This window comes from Hibiscus syriacus, unplaced genomic scaffold (genome assembly GCF_006381635.1).
Source record: "Hibiscus syriacus cultivar Baekdansim isolate YM2019G1 unplaced genomic scaffold, ASM638163v2 tig00002237_pilon, whole genome shotgun sequence".
Taxonomy (NCBI): Eukaryota; Viridiplantae; Streptophyta; class Magnoliopsida; order Malvales; family Malvaceae; genus Hibiscus; species Hibiscus syriacus.
Window position 1 is genome coordinate 12,856,282 of NW_024061918.1, and position 16,129 is coordinate 12,872,410.

General features: G+C 33.7%; 1 protein-coding gene and 1 pseudogene across 1 annotated transcript; one reads left to right on the forward strand and one right to left on the reverse strand.

Annotated features, from left to right (window-relative positions):
- Nucleotides 1–2,840: 2,840 nt before the first annotated feature.
- Nucleotides 2,841–8,072, forward strand: LOC120140858. The gene is made up of 5 exons (XM_039155859.1): nucleotides 2,841–2,935; nucleotides 6,720–6,839; nucleotides 6,947–7,038; nucleotides 7,174–7,319; nucleotides 7,377–8,072. The coding sequence occupies exons 1-5, from the start codon at nucleotides 2,841–2,843 to the stop codon at nucleotides 8,070–8,072; spliced, it is 1,149 nt and encodes a 382-aa protein (XP_039011790.1).
- A 222-nt stretch (nucleotides 8,073–8,294) lies between these two features.
- LOC120140867 lies at nucleotides 8,295–11,688 on the reverse strand (annotated as a pseudogene).
- Between the last annotated feature and the right edge of the window lie 4,441 nt (nucleotides 11,689–16,129).

Below are 16,129 nucleotides of genomic sequence, written 5' to 3' on the forward strand. Positions count from 1 at the left end.
GAGCGATTGTGTATACTTACACATTATTTGCGTATATTTTATAGTACTCACAACACGCGAACAAGTTTTTGGCGCCGTTGCCGGGGATTGGCAATTGATGATGTTGAGTTTAGTTGTTGCACTATTTTATTTATTTTCTTTGTACATAGTTACTTATTTTTGTGTTTACCTTTTTTAGGTGTTACGTTATCGCATGACAAGTAAAAGACCCAAAGAACCATTATTTCATATAGAACTTGAGGCTCATGTTGTTCAAAATCAAGTGAAGGATCCTGCAGTTCGAAATGCCATGACAATTCCAAATACTAGGAATGTTGCTCGACCACAAACTATTAAAGATTACTTAGCTCCCACCTTGGATGACCTAAAACCTGCTATTATAGCTCCCAAGATTCAGGCAACCCAATTCGAGCTCAAACCGGTTATGTTCGACATGTTGGACTTGATTGGAAAGTTTGGTGGTGCTCCTCATGAGGAAGCAAGGCAACATGTTCGAGAATTTTTAGAGGTCTGTGACTCCTTTCGACAAGAAGGTGTGCATGAAGATGTGCTGAAACTGAAGTTATTTCCATATTCTTTGAAATATGATACCAGGGCATGGCTCAATTGATTACCTTCCGGCTCTATAAGGTCTTGGGATGAATTGTGAAAATTTTTTTTGCTATGGCATAATCCACCGAATATGAACAACCATCTTAGGAATGCCATAGCATCTTTTCACCAAGCTGATGATGAGTCAATGCATGAGTGTTGGGACCGCTACAAAGAATTACTTCGCAAATGTACCAACCATGGATTCCACGGCTGGACTCAAGTCGTGATGTTCTACAATGGAGCCAATGCACCCACGAGGATGATGCTAGATGCCTGGACAAATGAAACTTTGCTTGACAAATCACCTGAAGAGGCTTTTGGCATTCTTGATCGAATTGCTAACCATGATTACCAATTTCCCTCTTCAAGGTTTGAAACTATAAGGAAGGCATCTGGGATATTCAAGTTGGAAGCTGAATATTCTGTGTCGGCCCAACTCTCTACCATCACCAATATGTTGAAGAATTTGCAAAATTCTAAGGAGGTGAAAGAAGTGAAGGTTGATAGCTTGGCATGTCTGTTATGCCAAGGCAATCACCATGAATGTGAATGCCCGAGCAATCAAAAGTCCATCAACTATGTGGGAAGCTTCAATGGATGGAGTCAGCATCCCAATTTCTCATGGGAAAATCAAGGAGCTTGTAATGTCAGTCATCTCGCTCAGCAGCAGTATATAGATGAGCCCCCAGCCTTTCAAACGAATATGCCATGGCATAATCAAGGGACAACATCTTCAATTAATACAAGTTCTCTAGAGGCCACTATGCAAGACTTTATGGCAACTACAAAGGCTTTATTACAAGATCACGATGCATCTATTAAGAGTCAAGAAGAATTATTACAAAGTCAAGGGGCATGGTTACAAAGTCATAGTTTTTCTTTGAGAGCTTTGGAAATGCAAGTGGATCAAATTGCCACGGCATTACAAGAATACCAACCAGACAGATTTCCTAGTGATACTGAAATCACTAAGGCTAAAGGCAGTGAGCAATTTAGTACATTCACCTCAGGGAGTGGCACCTATATCTACAAAGATGCTAAGTTTGGGGGGAAACACTAGAAGAACCTAGCTATGAGATTGTGCATGAAGAGTCTCAATTGCAAGAGGACTTACATTCACTGGAGAACAAAGTTGAAGGTTCAATGAGTAAACCCAATGATGGCAGGCAAAATAATGCCACGGCAAAGGAAAAACCCCCACTAGCAGGAGTTGATGACCAAAGGGAATCTGCAAAATCATGCCACGGAAATTTTGCATGCACTGGTGATTACTTGAAGCTTGATGAAGAAGACAAAGATGAGCATAAGGATATTTCAAAGGAGACGGGTCAGTCTAGCTTACTTATAGCTAGACCAGGTATGAAATCTGAACCTGAGGATTTCATTGAATTTACTCAACCCCAATTAGTTGCCCATTTTTCTAGGCTAGAAATTGTGAAAGAACTAAGGAATAAAATGGAGAAACAATTCCCTGATGAGAAATTATTATTTTCCACGGCATTGTCGTGGTATGCTGACATTGTCAATTTTCTCGTTAGTGGTGTTTTGCTTCCCTACTTGAATAGCCAGGGCAAGAACAGATTGATGCAGGATGATGACCCCTACTTCTTGAACGAATTTGCTGCCCAAGCAATTAAAAGATGTCACGGCAACGGGGAGAAAAAAGAGAGGACTACTGCAAAGGACCTACAAATCGGGTTCTATCGACTTACACTAAAGGTGGCGTTGTTATATATGTGGAGCATTTTGGTCTATACTGGTGCTCCAATCGAACGCGACAAAAATGCCATAACAATTCATGATATTTTGGAGTTTGCATCCCTTGAACCCTTTTTAATTTATGTTTTAGAAGTTTTATTTTGTCGTGAGTGTTTGTTTGTTTATTTTTATTTGTTTTATTTTTTTAGTTTTAATTTTAATATTATTTTTTTAGGACAAAGGGTGTTTTGAAGGATGAATATGATGAAATCTCACGAGGGAACTTCACAGGCTGCTGCAAACCAATATGCCACGACAAAGCTAGATGTAATTGAGGCTCTAACAAGACTCAGTCGTGGCACCTGTTCACAAGGAGATGCTCCCACATTGGGCTTATAATCTTCTAGTCATTCTGGACGAGATCTTGCCATCATTTAAGGATGCCACGACATTTGTAAATGTCACTCAGCAAGACAATACACTCAAGCCAGAGGATGCTAACCCAGTCAGCATGGACTAGATGACGTCTGAAGTCATCTGTTGGGCGTATGGAGACCTCAACATCTAAGAACACTGAAGGCCCTAGCACACCAGCTGCTGAACCCAGTTCTGATCCTGACAAAAGCCCTACATCACTGAGGAAGTACACCAGACGCAATACTACTAGTACTGCCAGCGCGACTCCACCACCATCTTAGGAAGACAAGGTACCTTGCATGGAATTGCATCGCATCACATAGCATGTAGTCTAGTTTAACTTAGTTTTTATTCAGCATTAAGGACAATGCTTCTCTCAAGTTTGGGGGAGGTAGTGTTCTTTGTAGAACATGTACATGATAATATTAGCATAATTTTATGCCATGGCATCAGTAAATGGTAGGACAGTTAGATGGAAATGTTTTGATGATACGTGATGAAGATGAACTTTTTAGGCTAGAAATTGAATGTAAATGACTATTGAGAATGATAGAACTGACTCTAGGGCTTGATGCTTTGTGAATTATTATTACATGATTTGTATGTTCTCTATACTTAATGAACTTACAAATTTTTTATGAAAGAACTCTGGTTAGCCTTGCCATTAAAATATGGTATTATGCTTAAATGATAAATCAGTTAAAAAAAACTCCCTTATCTCTGAATTTTGTTTAATCGTGAATAAATGCTTCGGCATAGCTGTAGAGGGACACTCCTCTTTGCCGTGGCATTGCCTGGAACTCTCTTTAATAAATGGCAGCCACGCGTATACGAGTGAATGAAAGTAGTCACGGGATGACTCTGTCTGACTAGCTTGGGGGTGGAAAGTATGCTCCCTTTCACCTAGAGTGTGGGATGGTAGGTGTGATGAGCTGACTCCCTTCGTAGCAGTGTAAAAAAAAGTGAAAAAAATAAGAAAAAAAATGTGTAGTAAGTGAAAAGGGAGTATAAATGTGCTTAATGAATGAGTTAATGTCGTGGAAAAACTAGGGAACTCAATTAGAAATTGCCTAAATTTGTTAAGTATAGATTAGATACAATAAATCACAGAATCTTGACCTAGGGAAAAGAACTTGAATTCTTGATATGTCTAGCATGTAGAAGCCGATTTTTCTGAGGGTTGAAATTCAATTTTTGTCTTGTTGTCCTACTGTTGAAATTGCCATGACATTTTGATTGTGTTAATTGTTATCCATTGCTTGAGGACAAGTAATAGCTCAAGTTTGGGGGTATGATAACTCTGTGAAAAGACTACTTTTAAGGCCTTTTTGACTTAAGTTATTATTTGTTTAAGGGTACATATAAGTCATTTTAGATGTATGTAGCTGCATGTAATTGCATTTATGGTGGTTGTGCTATTTTATTTTATTAAGGTGCTATATGAGGAGGAAGGTGCAGTTTTTTAGTGATGTGCAGAAATAACAAACAAAATAGGCGAGTTGTGAAGTAATGCTGCGGCATCACACGTTGCTGAAGCAGATTAAAATGCCTTGGCATTTCTGGCGCAGAAAACGACAAAAATATACAGTTGTACGTGGACAGCTAGCTCTGCACGTGAAATGATGGCTGTAACAGCCTGCTAGGGGACCACTGACACCTGGAGGATAAGGTTCACATGCAAGGTGTGATTCTAGGGGTATGAGGGGTATTTTTCACCCAACAATCACCCAACAACCTCATCATTACCCCTAGATATTTTTATTATTTAAGGACACCTCATAAGAGAGAGTGTGTGGAAGAAAGAAGACGCATATTGTAGCAGAAAAATCATATTTTTATTTTCCCTTTTCCTTTCTTCTTCCTTGGGTTTTCCTCCATTGATAAAGCTTCAAGGAGTGGCGAGCTAGGCGCCGAGAGGAGCTAGCGAGCTAAGGCGGTTCGTGGTGACCGAGGAGACCTCCGGTGGCGCACGTCGAAGGCTCTTTCTCACTTCCCTTTGCTGTTATTTTATTTATTTTATTTGTGGGTTGTTGGAACAAATATTTTGTGGATTTTTCTATGGATATTTCGAACCCCACCATGAACTAACTTATTTGGTGGTGTTGGTTTAATGGATGTTTTAACTTTATTTTAATGGTATATTTAAGTTTATTTTGGTTCTTTATTTGCTTTGCTTGTGAATGCTTCACCATCTAGGCTTGTAAGAGGCATGGAAATGTCCATTTCTTAGATGAAGGTTAGGTGTTCGGAAGAATCCTAAGCTAAAAATACTTGTAAGTATTCGGAAGAAAATCAAGGCAAGATCCTCATAAGCTAATCCCTTATATCTCGGAAGAGATTAGGATAGGATTTCAACGACTAAAAAGGGTGTCTTTATCAATAGGGTAGGCTATCCAACATTGTTGAGTGAGAGGATGCCTTGGTATGCTATTCTGTTAGGTTCATGTGAGAACATTTTAGGAAAGCCCTGTCGAGTAAGTAAAGACCAGATAGCTTAAATCTGCCTGAGAGATAAGTTTAGCATTCTTAGATCAATCCCTACCATTCATTCCATTGAAAGCTTGTCACGAGAGGATTATCTTCTTTTTATTTTATTTATCTTTTATTTAATGTTTTTACCATTTTTCCTTGCCTTGGCATTTCATCATTTCCAACATTGAATATCTGTTCTTGCCACTGCATTTCTATTTGCTACACCATCACACCATCAATCCACATTCACTAGCATACACATATCCATTGCCGTGACATTTGTATATATCAAGACTAACTATATTTAGATAGAATAGTGCATAAACTTTACTCAATATCCTTCCAATCCCTGTGGAGACGATACTCGCTCATCACTTTATTACTTGAGCGATTGTGTATACTTGCACATTATTTGCATATATTTTATAGTACTCACAACACGCGAACAAGAAGCCAAGTTTTTTATTTTCCTTTTCAAAAGACCAAGGGGGAATGGGCCGACTTTTCTTTCTGATTGGCTTTTAAAGCCCCAAAATTATAAAAAGGTAAAATTACAAGTTTGGTCATTACATTTTGTTCCCTCTTTAATTTTAGGAAAAAATTAGGGAATTACAGTAGCGAAGCAGCCTGCCAGATTATTTGGTTCGCTCTCTATTCCTTTATCACTTCGTCAAGCGTCTTATTTGACGAAGACAAATAGTTTGTATAAATGTTATTGGGTTTTGATATTGATTGTTATTCTCAATGGAATGTGTAGTTTTAGGTGTATTATTTACTTTTGTATGAGTATTTTGATGATTATTATATATAAATTTATCTCTTTTTATGTGTTGTAATTATGATTTTTTCTATTATTAATAAAATCTAATTTATTATTAAAAAATTTGAAAAACATTACTAACATAGTGAAAGATTTGGATTTAAAATTAGAAAAAGCACAGGAGGCGAAAAACATCTTCCCATTCAACTTCTATCGCTTGCTATTCTGCCACTTTTATGTCCATTTGTATCGGGTTGATTTGGGTGTTTTCCTAATTATACTTTGTGTATGTCTTCTCGGTATCCTAATGCTTTTTTTCTTTTCTTGGTATGCCCTTACATATTGGGAAGAATAAAACCAATACTTTTGGTTATCTCAAAGATCGTGTTCATAAATAGATTGATGGGTGGACTAAACATTTGCTTTCCTATGGTGGTCGAGAAGTATTTCTTAAGTCTTTGGCTCAAGCGCTTCCTCAGTATCTGATGTCATGTTATTTACTACTTGTGTCTTTAGTGCAAGATTTAACTAGAGGTATGAGAAGGTATTGGTGGTCAGGTGATATTGCTAAGTGAGGTTGGCCTTTGATTGAGTGGAAAACAATGTGTAAACCAAAGTTTGAGGGGGTCTTGGTTTTCGGGATTTGCATAACTTCAATATGGCTTTATTAGGAAAACAACTGTGGCGTTTTATTAAAGAGCCAGACATTTTGGTTGCCCGTGTCTTCTTTGCTTAGTACTATCCTGATGGGGACTCATTTAATGCTTTATTGAATCAGAGTTCTTTTGCTTGGAAAGGCTTTCATCGGACATTACAGGAGTTACGTGGGGGTTTATTTTGGTGAATTGGATTTGATAGTACTTGTTGTATATTTGATGATGTATGGGGTGGATCCAAAGTTGTTTCACTTCAAGGGAGCTATTTTGTTTCCTTTGATATTCCTATTTATTTTCGTGATTTGATGTTTTCAGGAACTAACTCTTGGAACGAACTTTTGATTTGCAGGTTGTTCACTTCCGAGGACGCTTTACAAATTCTAAATGTTGTTAGAAGACCATGTTCTGGGGATGTAATTGTTTGGGGCAATCATGATTCAGGCATCTATTCTGTTAGGATTTACTATTGGTGGCTTCAGCGTTGTTCACATGATAATGAACGGAAGTCGAAGCTATAGAGGATTATAGTTAAACTGAAAATTCTTCTAAAAATCCGTATTTTTGCTTGGTGTGTAGCTCGTAATGCTTTACCTGTTGGAAGTCATCTTAAGAAGGCTGGTTTGTATGATGGTCTATGTCCATTGTGTTCTTATGAAGAGGAGACTATGTTACATGCTTTAAGGAATTGCCCTTGCACTCTTGATATTCTTCGACATGCTGACGTACATGTTTCTATCTCATTCAGTGATACTGATACTCCTGTTTTATGGTTAGAATAGGCTCTATCTATTTTAGGACTTGATGATTTTGTTGGGTTCTTAATCTGCTTGTGGAATGTGTGGAACAATCGTAATTCCTTTGTTCATGATACTAAATTTCAACTGTCTTGGATTCTGGTGTCGACGGCTAAAGCAATTCATCATGAGTACTTGTGCACAATGGCTTTAGATCGGATGCATGAGAATCCTTTCATTCAACACAATAGATGGTTACCTCCTCCACCAGATGTGATTAAGATAAATTTTGATGGTGCATTTGATAGCAATAGGCATCTGGCTTCTATTGGGGTGGTAGCTCGTGATCATAATGGTTTGGTGCAAAGGGGTTTGGCGCAAGTCTCTGGAAGCTGTGTTGATCCTGCTTTTGATGAATTCTTTGCTTTGCTTGCTAGTTTACGCCTTGCTAATGAGAAAGGATGGTTGGATGTGCAGTTTGAATCTGAGTCTCAGATACTTGTGAACAAAATTACAAGGGACTCAGATGACATCTCGATATTGGGTATTTTTATTCAAGAAGCTCGTGTTGCTTTTCAAGCTAATCCTAGATTCCATATTTCATATATCAATAGAGAATGTAATCATCTTGCTCATGCTCTCGCTAGTTGGACTAGTTGTTCTGTTAGTGCATTATTCTTTGATTCGGTTTGTCCCGATATCATTGCTAGTGTCATTAGCAACGATGTAATTACTTCTTGATTAATGGAATTTTGGGCACTATTTTCCCCTTATTAGGATTAGAAGGGGTTTTTAATGAGACCCGTATTATTTTAAAAAATAAAAATAATGCGTTCTTGTTGGTTTCAATTGTGGATAGTTTTGAACTTTTTAACAAATATTTGTTATTATTTTCAATTAAATCATACGACGAAGCAATTTTAATAATTAAAGAGATAATTTTTATTTTTAGAGGTATTAGATTCAAGCACCAGTAACTGTAACATTTTTGAGTGATTATTGTCAAATAATTGAATCTTTAAAACAAATACTACCACTTGCAATCACCTAGATTAGTAAAAAAAATCATAATTTTTCTTATGAAAAAAGAGTTAATTATATCATATGTCCCCAAATTATATTTCTCATTTAAATTGGTTATTAGACTTTTCAATATTCTAATTAGTTCTCAAACTTTTCAACATTCTAATTTCATCTCCAAACTATGTCCCTCATTCTAAATTAGTCCCCAAACTTTTGAATCTTTTAATTTTTACCCATAATTATCCAAATCTGTACTTAGTTTGAAGCATAGTTAACATAATTTTTTTTTCAAATATATAATAATATAACTTGAACTATTGATTTTATTAACAAGGATATGATTAGTATTTACGTACATTTTGGGATGAAATTGAAATGTTGAAAAAGTTTGGGGACCAAATTAGAATGAAGATTATAGTTTGAGGATGAAAATAAAATGTTCAAAATTTTGAGGATTAATGAAAATGATAGTCATAATTTAAGAACATGTAATGCAAGTAACTAAAAAACTATCTTGAGGGACAAATTGCATCCTAAATTGCATCCCAAATTGCATCATTAATTATATGATATTTGAGTGTTCATTATCAAATGGTTGAGTTTTTAAAACATACACTACTACTTGTAATCGCCCTAGATTAACCAAAAAAAACATATTTTTTCTTGTGAAAAAAAGTTAATTGCATCATATGTCCCCAAACTGTAATTCTATTTTTAAATTAGTTATTAAACTTTTCAACATTCTAATTCCATCCCCAAACTACACCTTTCCCTCTAAATTAGTTCTTAAACTTTTAAACATTCTAATTTCATCCCTAAACTATGTACCTCATTCAAAATTGGTCCCCAAGCTTTTGAATCTTTCCATTTCCCCCAAAGCTATCCAAATATGTAATTAGTTTCAAACATAGTTTAACCTAAATGTTAATTTTTTTTCAAACATATAATAATATAATTTGGTCTAATGATTTTGTTAACAAAGGATGTGATTAGTATATACATATAGTTTGGATAAAATTGAAATGCTGAAAAAGTTTGGGAACCAAATTGGAATGAAGGTTATAGTTTGAGGATGAAAATGAAATGTTCAAAAGTTTGAGGACTAATTTAAAATGATAATTATAGTTTAAGGATGAAATTAGAATATTTAAAATTTTAAATACTAATTTAAAATAAAAGTAATAATTTTAAAATACGTGATGCAATTAACTTAAAAACGATTACTAGGGACAAATTGCACCCCAAAGCAAATAAGTTAATTAAACCATCTATTATGACGAAGATAATGAAACACAGAGCCAATGATTATGGGGTATTACGACATAAGGGGCATGCAGCATTCAATTTCAACCACTCATCGATACAATCGGCATGAAAATAATGCTTGCAATCCGGAATAGTCCTTAACTTCTCTTTAGCTTGGTATTCATCCAGACATATTGAGCAAGTGTTATGATTTAGCCTCGGTAACCGCCGGCTTTCACCGAGCAATGTTACCGGATACGCCTCGATAGTCTTTTCGTCCAGACCTTTGGCTACGGCATCTAGTCTCAGGGCAATAGAATCGGACAACGCTTCCATCCGGTTGTGATGATGGTCGTAATTGTCAGCCTTGCGGCGGAGGTAAATTACCAAGCCGAGGACGAACAACACTGGTATTCCCACACCAAACATTATGCCGTATTTAGTACGTCTTGAGAGACCTAAAATGAAAGAAGAACAAATCATGAAAAATTCATCTTCTCATTTAACTTTTTGGGTAAACTATATGTTTATTACATAAACTATCAATTCTATTCCATTTTAATTAACATAATGACTGACGTGACATTTTTTAATTTTCTCAATGATGATTTAATATTATTTTATGATGACACATCAATATCAATATTAAGTTTTTAATTATAGGTACTAAAACATAAACTAGACATTAAATATGCTTTTAAATATAAATAAAATTTAGATACTAAAACGGAATAAAATTAATAGTTTAGGTATTAAATATGTGCCTTAATCTTACTTTTTTTTTAAAGAGAAAATATGAAACATGCTGAGAACTGTTGACTGCCATAAGTCTATGATATTCAACCGCAGCCGATGCTTGAAAGCGATGCATCACCAATAGATTCAGAACTCAATTGCAATTTGAAATTTGCTTTGTTCAACTAATTACTCTTTTTTCAAAATTGTTATTTCTAATTTAGCAAGTTTAGTAGAGTAAATATTCCAACTACTGGTTTGTGTTTTCACCGCTTTAATAGAGTAAGAATTGGACTATAATGACATATATGGAGCATGTTTTTCAATCAAAGTTATAAGTTTATGCAGTAAACTGGATAATATTTTAAGTTAAATAAAAATATTATATTTTTTTATAATAATTTATATAAATTACATAACTATTTCCATTACAATCTAAAGTTTTATTGTCAAAAGTTGTTTTAGTTATAACCTAAATTGTTATCATTTGTATAATTTTTAAAATAGACTAGTAATATTTTAAGTTAAAACTCGTCGTAATATTATCGATTGTAACTAAAATATTCACCAATTATATAACTTTTTAATGAACATGATAATATTTTAAATTAAAACTCATCGTAAATTAAGCTTAAGTTAGACAGTTGCAAAACATACCGTTGCTAAAACCATCGGAGCATCCAACATCCAAGGCCGAATCACTCTTGAACATGCAATTCCCTGCTCGCCTTTCACAAAGCATGCAATTTGGTTCGTTCCATGTCAACATAATACCATTCCCAGGACTCAACCAACTCGTCCAGGAAACTGGAACCAGAACCGTTTCCATCTCCGAACACAACGTCGACAAATCAACTCGGCCTACCGGAATAGCCACTACAGAGAAATTTCCGCCGCTAAGACAAGGGATATACTTTGCTTCAGGTAGCTCCATCGATGCATCAGTGGGGCATTTGAAAAACGTGAAGCTTTGAGGATACAGCAAAGAAAAAGGAGTTAGTGATAGGTTAAGCCCCTGAAGAAGACGTTTCGGGACACAATTATCGGGGTCGTTGATCCATATGTTTTGGAACATATAGTCGATGTTTACGACGTCGAAATCACCCGAAAATGGAAGCGAAAGGACGGTCTGGGATTGGTTTTTGCATGAGAGGTTGAACCGAGGATAGCCACAACGATCAAGCTGGTCATCGAGACGGAAAGGGAAACGAATCGATTGAATCCCACATGAAACACTGCAGATTTCAGAGCTTGTTGATGGCCGAAGAGACGATAAGAGCAAGATGAAGAAGATGATTCCAAAAAGATTCATAACTGGAAATCTACAAAGGAAAAATACAACCCTATTTCTATTTTATTCTAAGCTTAAAGTAATTTTGAGAATCCCGATTGTAAATTAAAGGGAAAGAAATGTTGACGAAGTTTGTAGTGAACCAGATTATTCAAAGAAAATAAGTTCAAAGATGTCATTTTATACTTACTCAGAAAGCAACTAGATATAAACTATAATTTTTAAATTTAATTATAATAAGTTGTGACATCTGATACATATAAATATATATATATCGATTTTCATGTTATAATATTTACAAATTGTTCAAATTGAATGGGACTGAGGGGGATGTTGGATTATTTTAGAGAATTATGTACCAGTCCACGAAGAACTTCAAAGTAATTGTATCTTAGTTGCATTAAGCAAATTGTTTGACTTCTTTTACAAGGGTTTTCAGATTTATAATATATTCATAGATGAATATCTAAATTAATTATGAATTTATTCAGTAACAAACGCAAGATTTTATATTAAGGGCGAATTTAAACTTACAGGGGCAAACTTAAATTTATATAATTTTAGGGGACGAAATATATTTTTAATAAAAAATACATAGATAAAAAAATCTAAATTTTATGATAATTTTAAACTTTCAGATCCCATGGTCTTAATTCATCCTTTAATTCAATTATATGTATGATATTTTGATTTTGAATACTTTTTTTTTTTAAATTATCGATATCATTATTGATGTGAAATTAATTTTTAGATGATCTTTTTATTACTGGGTCTAAGATTTTTGGCCCATTTTAAATCATTACACTAATTATAAGAAAACTTAATCGATTCGATCGATCATTTTCAAGTATTTCCAATTATTTACTATTAAACTTTTTCAATACACGTGTATAATATAAAATTGATCATCTATTATGAAATAAATATATGATACGAAGTTGTAATAATGATAATCTAACGATAACAATAAAATACCGTAGCAATAATAAATGATATAATATTGTAACAATAATAATGTAATCAAATATTGTTGTAAAGTTGTAATATTATATAGTAGTAACGTAACAGAAAATACTGAAATAAAATTAGAAAAGTAAAATTTGAACAAAACATGTAATCAAGTATAGTAAGATGATTAGAAGAGGAGTTTTTGTTGAGGTCTACATGAACAATTTTTTAAGATTCTTCTTGGTGCTTTGAATTACGTTGGACGTCAGTCTTTCAGGACACGACAATAAAATGTTTACGACAGTAAACACTATAACGAAAAACAATCAAATACAATTTTTATCTTTATCTATCATTGGAAAAATGAATTCAAAAGGAATTTGATGAATTGAAAGAAAATGACTTGAAATGAATGTAAATGGAAAGAAATTCAAATTTGTGACAAAATGTGTCACAACTTAATTATTATATAGAAAGAGAACTTGGATCGAAGGGTCAAGATCTTTTGATAAAAGGACTTAATTTTTTAATGAAATGACTTAACATTTTCATGAGAAATTTATTGAATAGATATGATTGAACGAATGCAAATTTAAATAAAAATTAAATCTACTAGCAAGTGAAATAACTTATTATTAACAAGTTATAAATAACATCAATTTATTTTATTGTTTTTCCAATAATTCTCACATGAAATAAATTGTTGATTCAAAACATTTATTGATGATAGGTTCTATGCTCGATATCTGCATAGGATAGCAGGTGTCCCCCTTTAAACTTTCCTTTGTGAAAATATGTTTGCCTCACTAGCTATTCAGTAGACATGATGTCCTTAAATTTTCAAATCGTTTGTGGAAGCGGTGGAATGCCTCACACAAATACCATACTGACAAGAATTTGGTTCTCATGATCATGTCCATATAGACATGGACTTCTCCTAATTCTACAAGAGCTTAAAGAACTATGCCTTAATAGTCTTTTTGAAGTGGCTCCACTTCCTCTCATATAGGTGCCTTATGTTATTTGACTCACCGAACCCGAAGCACTAAAAAAAAGCTTAACCTTTTTACATTGTAGACACTTATTTGTTATTCGGACAAACTTTCATTCCAAAATTTATGGATTTCTTAATTTCATCCTTTGTTTAATTTGCATTATTATTAATTATAAATATATGTATTTACAATAAATAAATTTTAGTTTATTAATTAAATTATTTTAAATTTAATTATATTATTTAAATATTGAATAAATATTAATATTTTATTTATTTTTATTTATTGCAGATTACACGAAAAGCACAATATACTACCCAACCTCAACAAATTCCATTGCCCATTACAAACATTAAAATAAACTCAAAACAGATTCAAAGTCAGAAGCCCAATACACAGATCTGTATAAGACCCAAATTACCTTACACACAAACCCTTGACCCAATAGCTAACCCTAAGCCTGTTAGCCCAAGATTTAGTTAAGGGTTGGCTAACTCTAAACCATAACCATCATCCAACAACCATTGCCTTTTCCAACAAGGCATCCGACGATTCAGATGTAGTCATAGACTCTATCATCCGAAAAGGTAAACACCATCGCCGTTGTCACGTCATCATCAAGTTTGGTCATCAAAAGCCACGTGTGCATTTCACGTGAATATCTTTGTCCACGTCACCGAAGCTCTCCCCAATCCATTACCACATTAGATCAGGACCATCGGTCCCCTTCCCTTTGCAAAATAGCCTATAAACACCCACACGCACGAGGACAGCTACGACCTTCACCTCTCATCGATAATATTCTAATGAGACCCTCTATATGAAAGTCTCACATGAAATAATCAAAGGGAAATTTTTTAGCCATAAATAAATCAAAAAAATAACACAAAAAAAAAAATGATAGAATGAGGATATTTCACAACAACAAAAAAATCCAAAGAATCAATAGTCAAAAACCAAAAAACTCAAAAAAAAAATCTAAGAAAAAAGGGGAGGAGGAGCTTCCCTTTCAATCGGTGAGCACCCACGGTGGTTGGGACTTCGTTCACAAATCTAAATGGTAAGATGAAGGAGGAGATTACCATGAACAACATACCTCCATTTGGGCTTCATCCGACGATGTTCGGTGGAGATTACGAGATTTATGTTTTAGACACTAAGCTTAGCCTTGTATTTGATTTTGTCACTATTTTTCTATTTATCATTTTAGTTTAGGTGGATTTATTGCATGTTAAACCCTAATTATTTATGTTTTGTTCCAGTTTAGTCCTTAATTAATTAATGTTCATTGTTTCTTTTTTTTATTTGCTCATTGTATTTTACATTATATTCAGTATGATCCTTTTATTTAATATATGTATGTACTCTTATATTATATATATATTGTCTAATATTTTTTTATTATATAATGTTAAATATACATTATTTGATTTAAACTAAGGCAATATCCTTTTTGGAACAATAGCCTATGAAACACCTCAAAAAATATAGAGGGTCCATATTAGAGTAAAAAATGGCATCCTTTTATATACAATAGGATCTCTATAAATTATTACTTGATAAAATAATAACATGTAACACCCATCTCCCGTATACCTTTCTGTACACGAGATACAAATATCACATCACTTTTAAAACAATTTCATATTTGAAAACCCGTAAAATTTTGTTTCTTTTTATAAAACATTTTAATTTAATAATAATAAAACATGCATTAAATTTTACGTAGATAAACAAAAGTGATGTTCAAACATTTCATCATTTTACTTAATGGTAAATCAAATACTTTTCAGAGCGTTTTTGCTAAATCTATTACATCAAAAGTAGACAAGGATGTCGTACTGTTACTGACGAGACGATACTTACTTTGATGTCTGATGGTCTCCTTACAGCTTGTATTAATACCTACGCATGAAATTAACACACGCTAAAAAAATTTTTAGTGAGGCATAATTAATCATAAGCAACACAAATATATCATGACCATTTTGTTGTCCATTAATTCTTTCAAATTCTTTAAACACTATAGTTCACACCTATAGTGCCAATACATTCATTTCCAAACCATTCCTATAATTTAAGTGGGTTGCACACACAATACCAATACGAAAATTCATATAATTTCTTAGTTTTTGCATATAAAGTGCCCATACGGAAATTCATAAACTAATTATGAATTTCTTAACTTTTTGCACACAAAGTGCCCATAATGAAATTCATAAACTTATTATGAATTTCTTAACTTTATGCACACAAAGTGCCCATACAAAAATTCATAAACTAATTATGAATTTCTTAGCTTTTTGCACACAAATTGCCCATACGGAAATTCATAAACTAATTATGAATTTCTTAGCTTTTTGCACACAAAGTGCCCATACGGAAATTCATAAACTAATTATGAATTTCTTAGCTTTTTGCACACAAAGTGCCCATATGGAAATTCATAAACTAATTATAAATTTCTTAACTTTTTGCAAACTAAGTGCCATTTGGTAATCACCATACATATATAAATCAATCATACATCTATGACTACCGTAACATATACTGTTGAAAAC

Excerpts from the sequence above, each read along its gene's own strand:
- LOC120140858 (XM_039155859.1), top strand. The coding sequence starts at position 2,841 with ATGGAGACCTCAACATCTAAGAACACTGAAGGCCCTAGCACACCAGCT. Across the intron at positions 2,936-6,719 it reads AGCCCTACATCACTGAGGAA|AGTTCTTTTGCTTGGAAAGG; the intron begins GTACACCAGACG and ends TTATTGAATCAG. Across the intron at positions 7,320-7,376 it reads ATATTCTTCGACATGCTGAC|GCTCTATCTATTTTAGGACT; the intron begins GTACATGTTTCT and ends TGGTTAGAATAG.